General features: G+C 38.4%; 1 protein-coding gene and 1 long non-coding RNA gene across 3 annotated transcripts in view; one reads left to right on the top strand and one right to left on the bottom strand.

Annotated features, from left to right (window-relative positions):
* Window positions 1-731: 731 nt before the first annotated feature.
* Window positions 732-16,155, bottom strand: part of LOC139961606 (metabotropic glutamate receptor 3-like) — a 53,687-nt gene continuing 38,263 nt past the window's right edge. The window contains exons 3-5 of the mRNA XM_071960928.1: window positions 4,882-5,954; window positions 4,190-4,442; window positions 732-1,318 (exon numbers count right to left, since the gene is read on the bottom strand). Coding sequence (XP_071817029.1) covers window positions 1,236-1,318; window positions 4,190-4,442; window positions 4,882-5,954 — 1,409 coding nt within the window. The 3' untranslated portion in view covers window positions 732-1,235. The remainder of the gene's footprint in view (window positions 1,319-4,189; window positions 4,443-4,881; window positions 5,955-16,155) is intronic.
* LOC139961607 (uncharacterized) lies at window positions 10,954-15,322 on the top strand. 2 transcript variants are annotated; one of them, XR_011790924.1, is made up of 3 exons: window positions 10,954-12,061; window positions 12,868-13,078; window positions 14,564-15,322. It is a non-coding gene; the product is annotated as an uncharacterized lncRNA (long non-coding RNA). The 2 variants fall into 2 exon arrangements; XR_011790923.1 differs by having other exon boundaries at window positions 12,865-13,078.

Here is a 16,155-nt window from a genome sequence, read left to right as displayed (position 1 = left end):
CACAGTTCTGGCAGGTTTGTCCTCATTGCTGTACCATATATACTAGTAAACACAGTTCTGGCAGGTTTGTCCTCATTGCTGTACCATATATACTAGTAAACACAGTTCTGGCAGGTTTGTCCTCATTGCTGTACCATATATACTAGTACACACAGTTCTGGCAGGTTTGTCCTCATTGCTGTACCATATATTCTAGTACACACAGTTCTGGCAGGTTTGTCCTCATTGCTGTACCATGTATACTAGTAAACACAGTTCTGGCAGGTTTGTCCATATTGCTGTACCACATATGCTAGTACACACAGTTCTGGCAGGTTTGTCCTCATTGCTGTACCATATATACTAGTACACACAGTTCTGGCAGGTTGTCCTCATTACGTACCATATATACTAGTACACACAGTTCTGGCAGGTTTGTCCTCATTGCTGTACCATGTATACTAGTACACACAGTTCTGGCAGGTTGTCCTCATTACGTACCATATATACTAGTACACACAGTTCTGACAGGTTTGTCCTCATTGCTGTATCATATATACTAGTACACACAGTTCTGGCAGGTTTGTCCTCATTACGTACCATATATACTAGTACACACAGTTCTGGCAGGTTTGTCCTCATTACGTACCATATATACTAGTACACACAGTTCTGGCAGGTTTGTCCTCATTGCTGTATCATATACACTAGTACACACAGTTCTGGCAGGTTTGTCCTCATTGCTGTATCATATATACTAGTACACACAGTTCTGGCAGGTTTGTCCTCATTGCTGTACCATATATACTAGTACACACAGTTCTGGCAGGTTTGTCCTCATTACTGTACCATATATACTAGTACACACAGTTCTGGCAGGTTTGTCCTCATTGCTGTATTTTTATGATGTTATTCAAACATCAAATTGTATGGATTGGCAGAACACATCAAAACCTTCATTCAATGTTTTAAGTAACATGTTGCGTGGTAAGATCTCATTCTACAAATCAACCAAATGTTCATCTAATGTCAGATTAGTCACTGCAATCACAGAGCTTAGTATGAACCCCCCCCCCTCCCTCCAAGAAAGGGACACTACTGGAAAAGGTGTATTGAATACATGTCCAGTCCATGGCATACGTAGATTTTGCACTGCACATTAGACGCTCTTTAAAACGAGCAAATTGTTTCTTCACTGTTAGACTAGGAATCACATATTTTGCTTGAGTTATATTTTGACCAACAAAGAACACAAATTAAAGATAAGCCTGACTAGTCTCCACGTCAGTCTGAGGTTCTGGTTGAGCAACTACAGAATTAAACGTCACAGTTAATTTGCCTGGAATCAAAGAGAGAGAAAAATAAGGTCAATTTTTAGGACACATTTACTGAAATCATACTTTAACAAGTTTACCTACGGTGCTTCAATTGTGGATGTCAAATCGGACGCGTAGCCAAACTCCGTGGATGAGGAGGAGGGGGTGGGTGGGGGGGGGGGTACTGACAACATTGACCATTTAGGAGGCAGAGAATTAAAAAGACAGAATTTCTAATTAGCGGATGTTGTGTCATTAGTTTAATGACAACATATACTGTTGGCTTGTTAATAGTAGAAATTGTGATTACGTTAAATCGCAACCACCCTCTCCATGAGCCTGGTATGATTAGTGAGCTTATGTCAGTGTGTGTCAGTGTGTAATATCAAACTATAAAATTAGTTTAATATCATTGAAAGATAGTACCGATCATGAATTTACAAAACGTAGGCCGCTGCCCTAATGCAACCTTAACTCTAACCTCACAAAAAGGATTTCTTTGCAAAACCTTGCGTTTACGGCTAGTTATATATATGGTTAGGGCTTATAGGTGTTAGACCTGATTTATGGGCTATGGGTAGGGCTTATAGGTGTTAGACCTGATTTATAGTCTATGGTTAGGGCTTATAGGTGTTAGACGTGATTTATAGTCTATGGTTAGGGCTTATAGGTGTTAGACCAGATTTATAGTCTATGGTTAGGGCTTATAGGTGTTAGACCTGATTTATAGTCTATGGTGAGGGCTTATAGGTGTTAGACCTGATTTATAGTCTATGGTTAGGGCTTATAGGTGTTAGACCTGATTTATAGTCTATGGTTAGGGCTTATAGGTGTTAGACCTTATTTATCGTCTATGGTTAGGGCTTATAGGTGTTAGACCTGATTTATAGTCTATGGTTAGGGCTTATATGTGTTAGACCTGATTTATAGTCTATGTTTAGGGCTTATATGTGTTAGACCTGATTTATAGTCTATGGTGAGGGCTTATAGGTGTTAGACCTGATTTATAGTCTATGGTTAGGGCTTATAGGTGTTAGACCTGATTTATAGTCTATGGTTAGGGCTTATAGGTGTTAGACCTGATTTATAGTCTATGGTTAGGGCTTATAGTTGTTAGACCTGATTAATAGTCTATGGTTAGGGCTTATAGGTGTTAGACCTGATTAATAGTCTGTGGTTAGGGCTTATAGGTGTTAGACCTGCTTTATAGTCTAACTATGCCTCAGAATGCAACAGTTGACGTCTCTCACTGACATTCGTAAACACCAATCAAAAAATGATATATGACAACAGTTCGACGTACTGAAGTGCCAATCATCGACACAAAGTTAACCTGTTCATGGAAATCTTGTTTGATACTTATTGTGGCTAATGAGGAAACCTTCTGGGAAGCATATCACATCTTACTGTATAAACAAGTCGGGCAACGAGCACATATATAGCATGGCTATTTACGTTTTAATTTGTCAATTGTTTGGCCGTCCCCGTTTCTGTGGGAGAGGAAGCACTGTGCCCAGGCCTCACCTGGCTATTATACCTGCTAAATGGAGTCAATCATCATGTGTGTATATGTCGAGTAATCCCTGGAATTTTACCGGGTAACTTGTTTAAAGGTAGCTCAATATTATGTAGTTGACGTCTAAGGACGTGATTGGTGAGTACTCACCAATAACCCCACCACACAACACTCATACCCCCAGCCCACCCTCGCCCTATATTATTGTACCATGATATCTCGAGTTACCTGATGAGATAACTAAACGACTGTCGGATGTGTTAGCTGTGTTACTAATATTGCAATTGTCACCCGACCCAGATACACACAATATTACACCTTTTTTTTTAAATATAACTAAATGTACATGTCCATTCGTTTGGTTTCTGAAATCTGACCTATCATTTATTTATTATGTATAATAGGACTCCGTGTTAATATCTGTAGAAGAACGAGGATTACTTTACATGTTGCAGTGCACTTGTTATTCATACAGTTGAAAAATGACCAGCTTCAAACCTCTCGTCATTTCGTTTGTCGTTAAATATTTAAGCCATGAGCAATACGTCTTTTGCTCAGATTAATTTATCCAACTAATACTTAAAGGCAAGTGTATGACGCTAAATCTCCTTTACTGTATACGATCTAGTAAGGGAGTCTTAAATAATACTGGAGCCAGCAGGATTTCGGGCGAGTCGAGGCATTCAAAGAGGCACAATGATGGCCCAGTGAAGTAATATATCAGTCTGTTACAGTTTTTATCTGATGCTCTAATTGTGTGCGTTTCCAATTAGTTATCACCCTTGGGATGTTGCAAACCGACCTCGGGCTTTAACTTCTAATTATCATGTCTTACTTTCAAACTGTAAACAATATTTACAGAGCCCATCATGCTACTGAAAGCTTGTAAATAGAAGACGGGTATTTCGTCTCTACATCTTTATTACAATAATAATAATAATAATAATAATAATAATAATAATAATAATAATAATAATAATAATAACAACAATAATAATAATAATAACAACAATAATAATAATAATAACAACAATAATAATAATAATAATATAATGATGATGATGATGATGATGATGATGATGATGATGATGATGATGATGATGATGATGATGATGATGATGATGATGATGATGATGATGATGATGATGATGATGATGATGATGATGATGATGATGATGATGATGATGATGATGATGATGATGATGATGATGATGATGACGACGACGATGACGATGACAATAACAATGACGATGACGACGACGATGACGATGACGACGACGACGACGATGATGATGATGATGATGTTGATGATGTTGATGATGATGATGACGACGACGACGACGACGACGACGATGACGATGATGATGATGATACGTACCTGGGTTCATTATATTCTGGTCTTTTCCGTTGTGTACGGCAACTGGTTGGCCATGGAGGGAATTAGTGCTGAAGTCACCACGAGATCTTTGATTAGCTGTGTCAAGATAAGACCTTCTTGTGGAAGTCGAACGGAGGGAGCGGACATTCTTGTGAGGCTGGAAGACGATGATGTACACTTTGGGTACAAAGAGACAGCAAAGAGCAACCGTTGCACTAAGACTAACAGAGATGCACAGGGTTGTTGTCTGAATCTTGGAGATAAAAGCAAAAATTAAGAGTGTCAAAGTTACAATAGGACCATTGGGATCTTTGCGATTCCTGCATACTCGTCCAAGCACTTGTTCACACTCTTAAATAATCAATGACCCACACCACCCCACCCCCTAAAATGAAATAATTTCTCGTCAAACAAGAGGAATCATACCAAACATTGTGTAGATAAACAAATTATGATGTATTATGATTTTATCTGAGTTGAAAGTCACATGTGAGGTCAAAATCCAGGATGCATATCCTGTTCTCCAATTATCTTGACTCTGATTAGGAATGCAGTACTAAACCACCTCCTTATACCATCTCGGACCACGTACATATGGCGCCCTTCTTTGTGAGTGGTGGATCCTACACTACCCTCACTTCGCCCTCACTTCGCCACTCTATGCTCACTCTCCACTAGGTTCATATACTCACTTTAAAGTATTCGTTGGTCACTATAAAGACTGGTAGGAAAGCTAGCCATATCACACATGTAGTGTACATAGTGAAAGCAATGAACTTGGCTTCGTTGAAGTTCTCTGGAATCTTCCTGGATTTAAAAGCGTAGAGGGTGCATAGCACAATTAAAAGCATATCATATACCAACGATATGACAAGATCAATGTCGCTGATGCTACAAGTTAATCTTGCTTCGCTCCTATCGGATGAATGCTTAACTACTTCTTGTGGTGGATGAACAACCAACCAAACCAGTTCACCAATGATTTGTACGCTGATTAATACTAAGCATATAAGTAACTGTGATTTAGGACTGATGTACTTTGGCCTCTGTGCGCTCCGTGAGGCACTGTTAAATATCCTTGATATCCGATTAGTTCTTGTTAAAAGTGCCGAGAAACATATACAAAATGAAGCACCCAGTCCTAACCTCTGTAAAGAACAAACTGTCTCTGATGGTTTTGATAGTAAAATAAAGGACATTAAATAACAAAGGAAAATACCCGTCAAGAGAAGATAGCTGAGCTCCCTACTCGATGCTTTTACTATTGGCGTGTGGTTATGTTTGATAAACACCACAAATACGAATAAAGTAGCGATCATTCCAGCCATTGAAATAGCTACCGGAATACCATGGAACTCCCACAAACTGACGTGTTCCTTTGGCAAAGCGTAACAAGCCGATAAATCCTCGTTAGGCCAGAAACCTAGTGGGCACTCTATGCATGTAAGTTCATCCTGTAAATACGCCCATGGTTTGCACTTAAGGCAAACCCAACAACATTTTTCTTCTTGTATGTCTTTGTATTCTCCTCTATTGCAAGGTAAGCTACATTTAGATGCGGGCAATGATTCACCGGGATCAGTGTACACGCTAGGATGGAATGTTATTTTATCGCTTTGCATCTGTAGTCCGTACGACGCAGACCACTCTCCGATAGGCTCGTAGTTAAAGTACCCTGTTATGGGATCCCGCTGGAAATTCATGACGTCATACCGACCCAAGCCATCTCCTCGGCTATCAAATTTGACTTCGCTACCGACGGGATCTGATAATGAAAAAGTATCAAATATTAGGAATGAAATATAAAGTGGTATAATGTCGTTCAGCATCTGAAAAAAAAAATATGTTTCCTTATAGAGACATAGCACTCACCCCGCCCCCCCCCCCCTCCCCCTCCCGTAAAAAAAGAAAACACAAGATGATTAGCAAAACATCTCTGATCCCTTCTCCGAACTATACGTAAAGCGAGGTCAGCATTTCTTTGTTCACACCCCACGTGCCAATGGAAACACCAGACGTAATGCAATTCTAGTTTGTACTTCAGAGTGTACTCTTCATTGGTCAAGAATGTAAACAGTCCAACAGGCTGTATAAATCTCTGCTTTGGTTAGGTTATCCAATTTGCCCAGAACTTCGGACAAGGGCGCTTTGCAGAGTCTGGTTTCTTTGGGTATTTCACAAGAAACACATGTCATCAGTATTCAAAGAATTATACTACAATAATGGGCTTTCCAAGAATATGTTTCTCATTCTAAATATTGTCTGTTTAATATGTCTATATTACTGAGATTTCCAGTCCGAGAACTGTAATACTAAAATTATGAAACAATTATTGATTGCAAGATTGAATTCACCCCCCCCCCCCCACTCCGCGCCTGCCCTCCCCCTTTCCTAAGGTTGAGGATTTCATTAGTTATGGAAGGTTTAATTGAATAACAAATTAGCAAGCTTGACATTTGACAACATGTAATACTGTTAGTGTGTTACCACTTTTACCTTCAATAGAAATGAACTCAGTTCATGTCTGTCTATATATATATATATATATATATATATATACATATATATATATATATATATATATATATACATATATATATATATATATATATATATTTATATATATATATATATATATATATATATACAGTGGAATAACGACCTTCCTTACCGGTTTCGAACCTCTGGACATACAATTAGCGTCCACAGCCTAGTGGTTAGGGTGTCCGCGTACAGAGCGGAAGGCCCGTGGTTCGAATCCCGGTGGAGGCTGAAAGTTTTTTCACTGTTCTTGATGTTCCAACTCATTACGATTTTCATTTATATATATTCATTTGCCTTTGTCGATTACCTCCATTGCATTAACATAAAGTCTGTTCAAAGTATCTCTTTCGAGATCCGGCTTTAGGAATCACAAATGCTTCGAGTTGGTTAGCATCATGTTTGATCTCTAGAGAAGGCAAAATATGTCACCAAAAACAGAACTAGTATTGTTCGATACAGGTGACAGACGCCTACAGTGGAATTACGACCTTCCTTACCGGTTTCGAACCTCTGGACATACAATCAGCGTCCATAGCCTAGTGGTTAGGGTGTCCGCGTACAGAGAGGAAGGCCCGTGGTTCGAATCCCGGTGGAGGCTGAAAGTTTTTTCACTGTTCTTGATTTTCCAACTCATTACGATTTTCATTTATATATATATATATATATATATATATATATATATATATATATATATATTTCTATTGATTTGCGGTCTCGGTGAAAGTAATTCCACGATAAAGCAAAGTTTGTCAAAGGTACATGGACATTCAATTCTAATGACCCTTATACGCTACTACATGTGGTGTTTGTCTACACTTTTCATCGTAATCAGAAATATCAGCGATACATAATTATTTGAGTCTACCAAGAAGCACTCCGTGTTACCATCTGCATTTTCTCGGACTTATCCTTTGACAAGATTACACGCATGATGTTGGAAAGTTCGATTAAGCACATATTGAGGGAGACCAAATAATATGCCTACATGGCAAAGATTCCCACTACAACATATGGTCAATATAGTGAGCAACAAGGACTCCTACACTCAAGCTATACCGACTAAACATCATTAACACATAGTGTGGTTCCGATTTAGTAACCACGTTCCTAGTTGTTTAGTATGCTATGTCTACGCATTCAATGTCTGTTTATGAACGTCAGAAATGTCTGCATGATCTTAATAGTGTAAAAAGTATTACTTATATATATATATATATATATATATATATATATATATATATATCCTAGATATGTGTGACTTTGACTGTACTAATTTGATAGGAAGTATACATGCGTAATAACACTTCAAATAATGTACTGTTGCTTACGAACGGAGAATCGATAGCTAGGGATTCTGGGGACTTCATTTTCAGTGGCAGTTTGCAGATATTACCTGCTCCCTATATGCGATTTTAAGCACAGAATTACATTTTTGAGAGGAATTTAGTTTTAGCTGAATTTATTTAACCCGTTATGGGTCCGGGTTAGGATTAGGGGCTAACCCTAATCCGTGTCTGCGAAACCCCAAGCAGCTGTAGCTGTTTTTAGTTATAATTAGCTATTATTAGCTATAATTATAGCTATTTGAGCTATACATTATCTTTGACGTGAAAGGATGACACAGGGAGAAAGTTTTTGATTCTATTTTCTCCATTTCGTTTCTATTTCTTCATCGATTGAATTTCTCTGTGGGTTTTATTCTACTACCTCCCCCATTATGTGCCCCCCCCGCACAGTTAATCCCTACCACGTGGAAGTTATGACAACAATTCTAACTAATTACCATATAACCTCAACTTTTCTATTGTAACTATATGACTACAAACTAATGAACAAGTATAGCAAGTATATATGAGAATATTTTCCCACACTCGGCCTGTAAATATTGTTGTTACATTCATGTTCAATTACAACCGCGTACCCTTTTGTAAATGTCTAGGCTATTTAATCTCAAAACTGGCCAATGGTTTTCACATACACACACACACACAAACTTTTTGGGCTTCCAACGTCACTGTACATATGGCAATGTAGTCATAACATAATATCCATCGAAAAAAAGAAGCAATTTCAGTGCGCATGCACAAATGATAATGTTGCCGTAGGCCTACCTAATGTGCAGTAGTAGCATTATGACAGCTGAGCAGCCTATATGTTGTAAGTATACCAGCAACAAGTATAATTGTTTAATACAAGCCTACTTATTGCACTTATTTGACGAGGAGTCAGGTATTAAATATGATAACTACAGAATTTGAAAGTTGAAAAATTCAAAGCAATTGTAAAGTATCGACTAGAAATATATGAGCTGTAGGTTTATCAATGTATCATCTCTCTACGCCTTGAAACTATTGCATAGAGAACACACCATCTCTCTACGCCTCTCCTGACCTCTCGTAATCATTGAAACTATTGCATGGAGAACATACCATCACTCTACGCCTCTCCTGACCTCTCGTCATCATTGAAACTATTGCACGGAGAACACACCATCTCTCTACGCCTCTCCTGACCTCTCGTAATCATAGAAACTATTGCATGGGGAACATACCATCTCTCTACGCCTCTCCTGACCTCTCGTCATCATTGAAACTATTGCATGGGGAACATTCCATCTCTCTACGCCTCTCCTGACCTCTCGTAATCATTGAAACTATTGCATGGAGAACATACCATCACTCTACGCCTCTCCTGACCTCTCGTCATCATTGAAACTATTGCACGGAGAACACACCATCTCTCTACGCCTCTCCTGACCTCTCGTAATCATAGAAACTATTGCATGGGGAACATACCATCTCTCTACGCCTCTCCTGACCTCTCGTCATCATTGAAACTATTGCATGGGGAACATTCCATCTCTCTACGCCTCTCCTGACCTCTCGTAATCATTGAAACTATTGCATGGAGAACACACCATCTCTCTACGCTTCTCCTGACCTCTCGTAATCATTGAAACTATTGCATGGAGAACATACCATCTCTCTACGCCTCTCCCGACCTCTCCTAATCATAGAAACTATTGCATGGAGAACATACCATCTCTCTACGCCTTTCCCGACCTCTCGTAATCATTGAAACTATTGCAAGGAGAACATACCATCTCTCTACGCCTCTCCCGACCTCTCGTAATCATTGAAACTATTGCATGGAGAACACACCATCTCTCTACGCCTCTCCCGACCTCTCGTAATCATTGAAACTATTGCATGGAGAACACACCATCTCTCTACGCCTCTCCCGACCTCTCCTAATCATAGAAACTATTGCATGGAGAACACACCATCTCTCTACGCCTCTCCCGACCTCTCGTAATCATAGAAACTATTGCATGGAGAACACACCATCTCTCTACGCCTCTCCCGACCTCTCGTAATCATTGAAACTATTGCATGGAGAACACACCATCTCTCTACGCCTCTCCCGACCTCTCGTAATCATTGAAACTATTGCATGGAGAACGCACCATCTCTCTACGCCTCTCCCGACCTCTCGTCATCATTGAAACTATTGCATGGAGAACACATAACCATCTCTCTACGCCTCTCCTGACCTCTCGTAATCATTGAAACTACACTTGTCACTTAAGTAAGACTTTGGCGATATTTGTGGTGCAATAAAAAACAATGTTAGCTTTTATCTTACGTGCATCTAGATATACTGAAACCAATGGCAATAGGTTTACCTAACGTTCATCTAGATATAAAGAAATCATGGCAATAGATTTACCTTACATTAATCTACATATACTGGATCATGGCAATAGGTTTTACCTTATATTCATCTACATATACTGGATCATGGCATTAGATTTACCTTATATTCATCTACATATACTGGATCATGGCAATATATTTACCTTACATTGATCTGCATATACTGGATCATGGCATTAGATTTACCTTACATTCATCTACATATACTGGATCATGGCAATAGATTTTACCTTACATTCATCTACATATACTGGATCATGGCAATATATTTACCTTACATTGATCTGCATATACTGGATCATGGCATTAGATTTACCTTACATTCATCTACATATACTGGATCATGGCAATAGGTTTTACCTTACATTCATCTACATATACTGGATCATGGCAATATATTTACCTTACATTGATCTGCATATACTGGATCATGGCATTATATTTACCTTACATTGATCTGCATATACTGGATCATGGCATTATATTTACCTTACATTGATCTGCATATACACTGAAAAAATAAACTAGTCAATATTGCCACGGACTAACGTTAAATTAGTCTGTAACGTTAGCCAATGCACACGGACTACCAAAAATCTTCGTTTCATCGCTGCTTCTTAGTCAGTTTACACTGACTAAGGAAAATATAATCGCAGCTTAGTTGGTGGCGACGGACTAAGGTATTTTAACCCATGGACTAAGACCGATACGGACACCCGATTTACGCCATAATCGTAGCTTAGTCGGTGTCGACGGACTAATGTATGACGGACCACTTCGATTCACTTCAATTTGGAAACCGAGAGGCAACGGCAGCTTGCTGGACTTGGCATAGTTTCATACGATCACTCTAAGCAACTTTCAACCGTAAATCACCCAAGAAGGTCTTTAGAAGAATGGAGGTATTAACTGCCATCGTCGGCCTACCTGTTATTCCTTTAACTTGAAGGTAAAATTAAAGTTAATTGTTAGGCCACTGGCACTAGTACTGTATTATGGTTAGTGTAACGCTACCGTTGTAACGCTACTGTTGTCACGCTGGCGTTTCGCAATACACAAGTGCAATGACAGTGAGTAGCCTATAGGCTTCTATTGGGTACTGCAGTGCATTCTCAACACTAAAGTGTGCATTCTAAACACCAATTAACAATGTGTTATGTGTGTATTGGGCTAGATTGAACAGTGGCACATAATCTTCTAATTTATTCCCAAACAAATGCTGGAACTATAAGTCTCAATAGTTTATTTGAAGTCTACACTCATTTGGTAAAGATTTCCTGTAATTTCCCATGTGAATCTAAATGGGTAGGCTTTGTGATATTGAATAAGCAAGGCTAGACCTTCAAACGTACAGTCACAGTAGGCTGAACAAATTATGTTGGCTAGTCAACGGTATTATATGTTGCGAGCAGTCAGGATGCACGCTTCAGTTCTATTTAACCTTCTCATTTATCATTTTTTAGTATTTAATTTCCGGTCACACCCAGGAAACAATTGCGACATTCCTTCACGGTCGACTTGTTTACTGTAAGAAGTATTAACCGTTTTTTCTCAGGAAAGCTTGATAGTCTGAAGTTATTATAACATGTGCTTTTAGTATACTGCCAAAAGAGTAAGTTGTTGTATTTGTATTGATATTTTATGTAGAAGTAACGGAAAATTTAGTATGTTTAGTTTGGTCTAATTGCACGTTTTTTTTCTTCTGTCCAATGTAGTGCAGGGTTCACTTGCGCGAATTCAAATTATTCTGTTTATGTATATGTATATGCATCGATTCGTAGATTATGATGTTTTTTTGACATTTATTTGTAATTCAAGCATATCTGTTTAGTAGCAAAGTTTAAAGGTTAAGATTAATTAGTTTTCTCTTTTTGATCCTAGATTGAATGAAACTCATTGACGTAAATAATTGATCAGGTCATACAGTTTAACGCAGTTCCTAAAACTCTGGGTATTCTCTAGTCTTCGCCGGTCCATTATATACTTTAGTACTACTAGTAAGAATAAATCAAAACGACCGAAAGACAAACTTAGTGTAACAAAGTACTGATTCTCCTCTAGCCTAGGTCTAAACAGGCTTGTTATGTGAGCAAGCAAAATAACAACTAAAAACGATTATGCCTATAAATAAGTTGGCTCAGTGCATTTCTGTTTCTAAAATTTTATATTATTAAAGATCATAAAAACAAACAAAGATTTAGCCCATGTTTTATTATCTCTGTATTCTGGGCATTTGATTCTGGTTGCAATGGTGATGACACTCTCGTTCAAATTTTCAGCTTTATACAGTCTGCTTCAAACTTTGGGATTGTTTTTTGAGACTATAGTGGAAGCAAATCTCACATAACTTTGTGGTGACAACTTTTTTTTTGTTCTTTTTCAAATGATGAATACTTTGCTGTTTTTTTTTTCCAGCAGGAATTGAAAAGCCAAATATCTAAGTCAACGGTGAGGTTTCCTGTGATGTACGACACCAGTGTGGAGGCAACAACAGAAGAGGAGAACTGTGTTATATATGCTTAAAGACATGTTTTAAGATGATATATTGGTACCCTTCGCAGAACAAAAGAGTTTATCCAAGAGTCCAAAAAGCAAAGGAACAAGTACCGTAGAGAAAAAAGATGGAAGAGTGAGTTTAATTATTGTACCCAACTGTTTAATGATATTAAAGATACTTTTCATAACCTGTTTAAAAAAAAAAAAACAGTCTAGTATATCATTTACGTGCAAGCTTCATAAGTTTGGTCAAATTTTCACTGATCTGTAGAGCGGGAGTCCAGAGGGTTTGGTTAGCTGGGAAGGTAACCAATTGCCTGGTACATCACAATGTTCACAATGCATTCCTGTATATGAAACCTGACGACTGCAAACCGACTGTGGTGGATGTGGCTGGGAGAGCAATTTAAAGTCACCTACCCTGTAATAGCTAACCTAGATCAGCTTTCATGGTAACCACATCAAAGTAAGAACAATGTGTCATGTATGGCCCCAAGAGCAACAAATGGCCATCGCCAGTAATTATTGGTGGTGGGGTACCCCTGCCAGTGATCTATAATTGACCCCTCAAGGCTGACCTAGGTCAGCTCATGAGGTAACCACTTGAAACCTACTGGAAAATGTTGGTTAGGACTTCAGATAAAAGGGATGGGCATTGCCAGTAATTTTTATTGGTGGGGTACCCCTGCCAGTAGACCCCCAATATGCCCATCCCCTCATTGACCTAGGTGAGCTCATGATTTGACCAGTTGAAACCTACAGGAAAATGATAGGTATCACTTCATATGTAAGGATGGGCATTTCCAGTATTTTATATTGGTGGGCCACCACTGCCAGAGTTCGCCCATCCTCTACATATAGAATCCTGTCAATCATTTTCCAGTAGTTTTCAACTGGTTACATCATGAGCTCATCTAGGTCAATGGGAGATGGGCATTTTGGGGGTCTACTGGCAGGGGTACCCCACTAATAAAAATTACTGGCAATGCCCATCAGTTGTATCTGAAGTCCTAACCAACATTTTCCAGTAGGTTTCAAGTGGTTACCTCATGAGCTGACCTAGGTCAGCCTTGAGGGGTCAATTATAGATCACTGGCAGGGGTACCCCACCACCAATAATTACTGGCAATGGCCATTTGTTGCTCTTGGGGCCATGCCTGACACATTGTACTTACTTTGATGTGTTACCATGAAAACTGATCTAGGTTAGCTATCAGGTGACTTTAAAATTGCTCTCCCAGCCACACTCACCACAGTCGGTTGCCAGTCGTCTGGTTTCATATACAGGAATGCACTGTGAACATTGTGATGTACAAGGCAATTGGTTACCTTCCCAGCTAACCAAACCCGCTGGGCTCCCGGTCTATTGGGATCATTATTAACATGATTAACATAATTATTAAGCTTTGAAAAATAACTTGGTGTTATGCTGTTCAAAGCTAATAATTATTTGGTAAAGCTGCTATTCCTGGCTTATAATTTGAGGGACCTAGATTTAAATGTATACCTCCCAATATGTTATAAAATTTTAATGTAAATGTATGTTTATGATAATGTGAGTTATCATGTGCTATATCTGTATCTGCGCTTACACGTATATCATATTTTCTGTTCACAGGTCAATAATGGTGCAGATTTTGGCTTCCTGAAGACAAGTGGGAGGCCATTTGTAGTTAAGAGAAACACTCTTTGTTCGTGAAGACTTAACTGGTGTCGATTTGGGGTACCACTTTAAAACGAAAGTCATGAGGAACCCTTGCCCAAGATTCAACTTTGCATTATTGTGCAGTGCTATACTTTTGCGATTCATGTTTGATCCATGAACTTGTCTTAACTTTGTTGGAATAAAATCATATTTTCAGATTTTTGTTTACAGTGATTTCTTCTCTATCTGTCGAAAGTCAGCCTTGTAGACATCAGAAGTTTTATCAGAAATAAATACTGCGAACGTACACATTATTTGTGTTTCTTCTGCTCTCTTTTCTTTCAGTGATGCTAGTCAGTGAAACTAGTCGGGTTTAAATCTTTCAGTGATTCTAGTCAGTGCAACTAGTCAGTCGATACCGACTAAGAAAGGTTAGTCGGGAGAGGCACCATCCTGACTAATGTAAAACCTGCTATAAACTAGTCGGTGGCTCATATAAATTAGTCGGTAAAGACCGACTAATGTCACCAACTAATGTAACTGACTAATATACTTTTACCGACTAAGAAATTGTTGATCGACTAAGCTGACGGACTAAGATGACCTACTAAGAAATCCAACTGACTAAGGAATAAATTAGTCGGTATAGCAAGTGACTAAGGCTATGTTAGTCGGGAGAGGCACCAGATGGACTAACGTTATGTTAGTCGGTGAACCAATTTAAGTTTTCAGTGTACTGGATCATGGCATTATATTTACCTTACATTCATCTACATATACTGGATCATGGCAATAGGTTTACCTTACATTCATCTGCATATACTGGATCATTGCAATAGGTTAACCCTACATTCATCTACATATACTGGATCATGGCATTATATTTACCTTACATTGATCTGCATATACTGGATCATTGCAATAGGTTAACCCTACATTCATCTACATATACTGGATCATGGCAATAGATTTTACCTTACATTCATCTACATATACTGGATCATGGCAATATATTTACCTTACATTGATCTGCATATACTGGATCATGGCATTAGATTTACCTTACATTCATCTACATATACTGGATCATGGCAATAGGTTTTACCTTACATTCATCTACATATACTGGATCATGACATTATATTTACCTTACATTGATCTGCATATACTGGATCATGGCATTATATTTACCTTACATTGATCTGCATATACTGGATCATGGCATTATATTTACCTTACATTCATCTACATATACTGGATCATGGCAATAGGTTTACCTTACATTCATCTGCATATACTGGATCATTGCAATAGGTTTACCTTACATTGATCTGCATATACTGGATCATTGCAATAGGTTAACCCTACATTCATCTACATATACTGGATCATTGCAATAGGTTTACCTTACATTCATCTACATATACTGGATCATGGCAATAGGTTTACCTTACATTCATCTACACATACTGGATCATTGCAATATATTTACCTTACATTCATCTGCATATACTGGATCATTGCAATAGGTTAACCCTACATTCATCTACATATACTGGATCATT

This window comes from Apostichopus japonicus, chromosome 20, assembly GCF_037975245.1.
Source record: "Apostichopus japonicus isolate 1M-3 chromosome 20, ASM3797524v1, whole genome shotgun sequence".
NCBI classification, from domain to species: domain Eukaryota; kingdom Metazoa; phylum Echinodermata; class Holothuroidea; order Aspidochirotida; family Stichopodidae; genus Apostichopus; species Apostichopus japonicus.
Note: the sequence above shows the minus strand (reverse complement) of the source record. Positions and strands in the feature narration are given on the sequence as shown.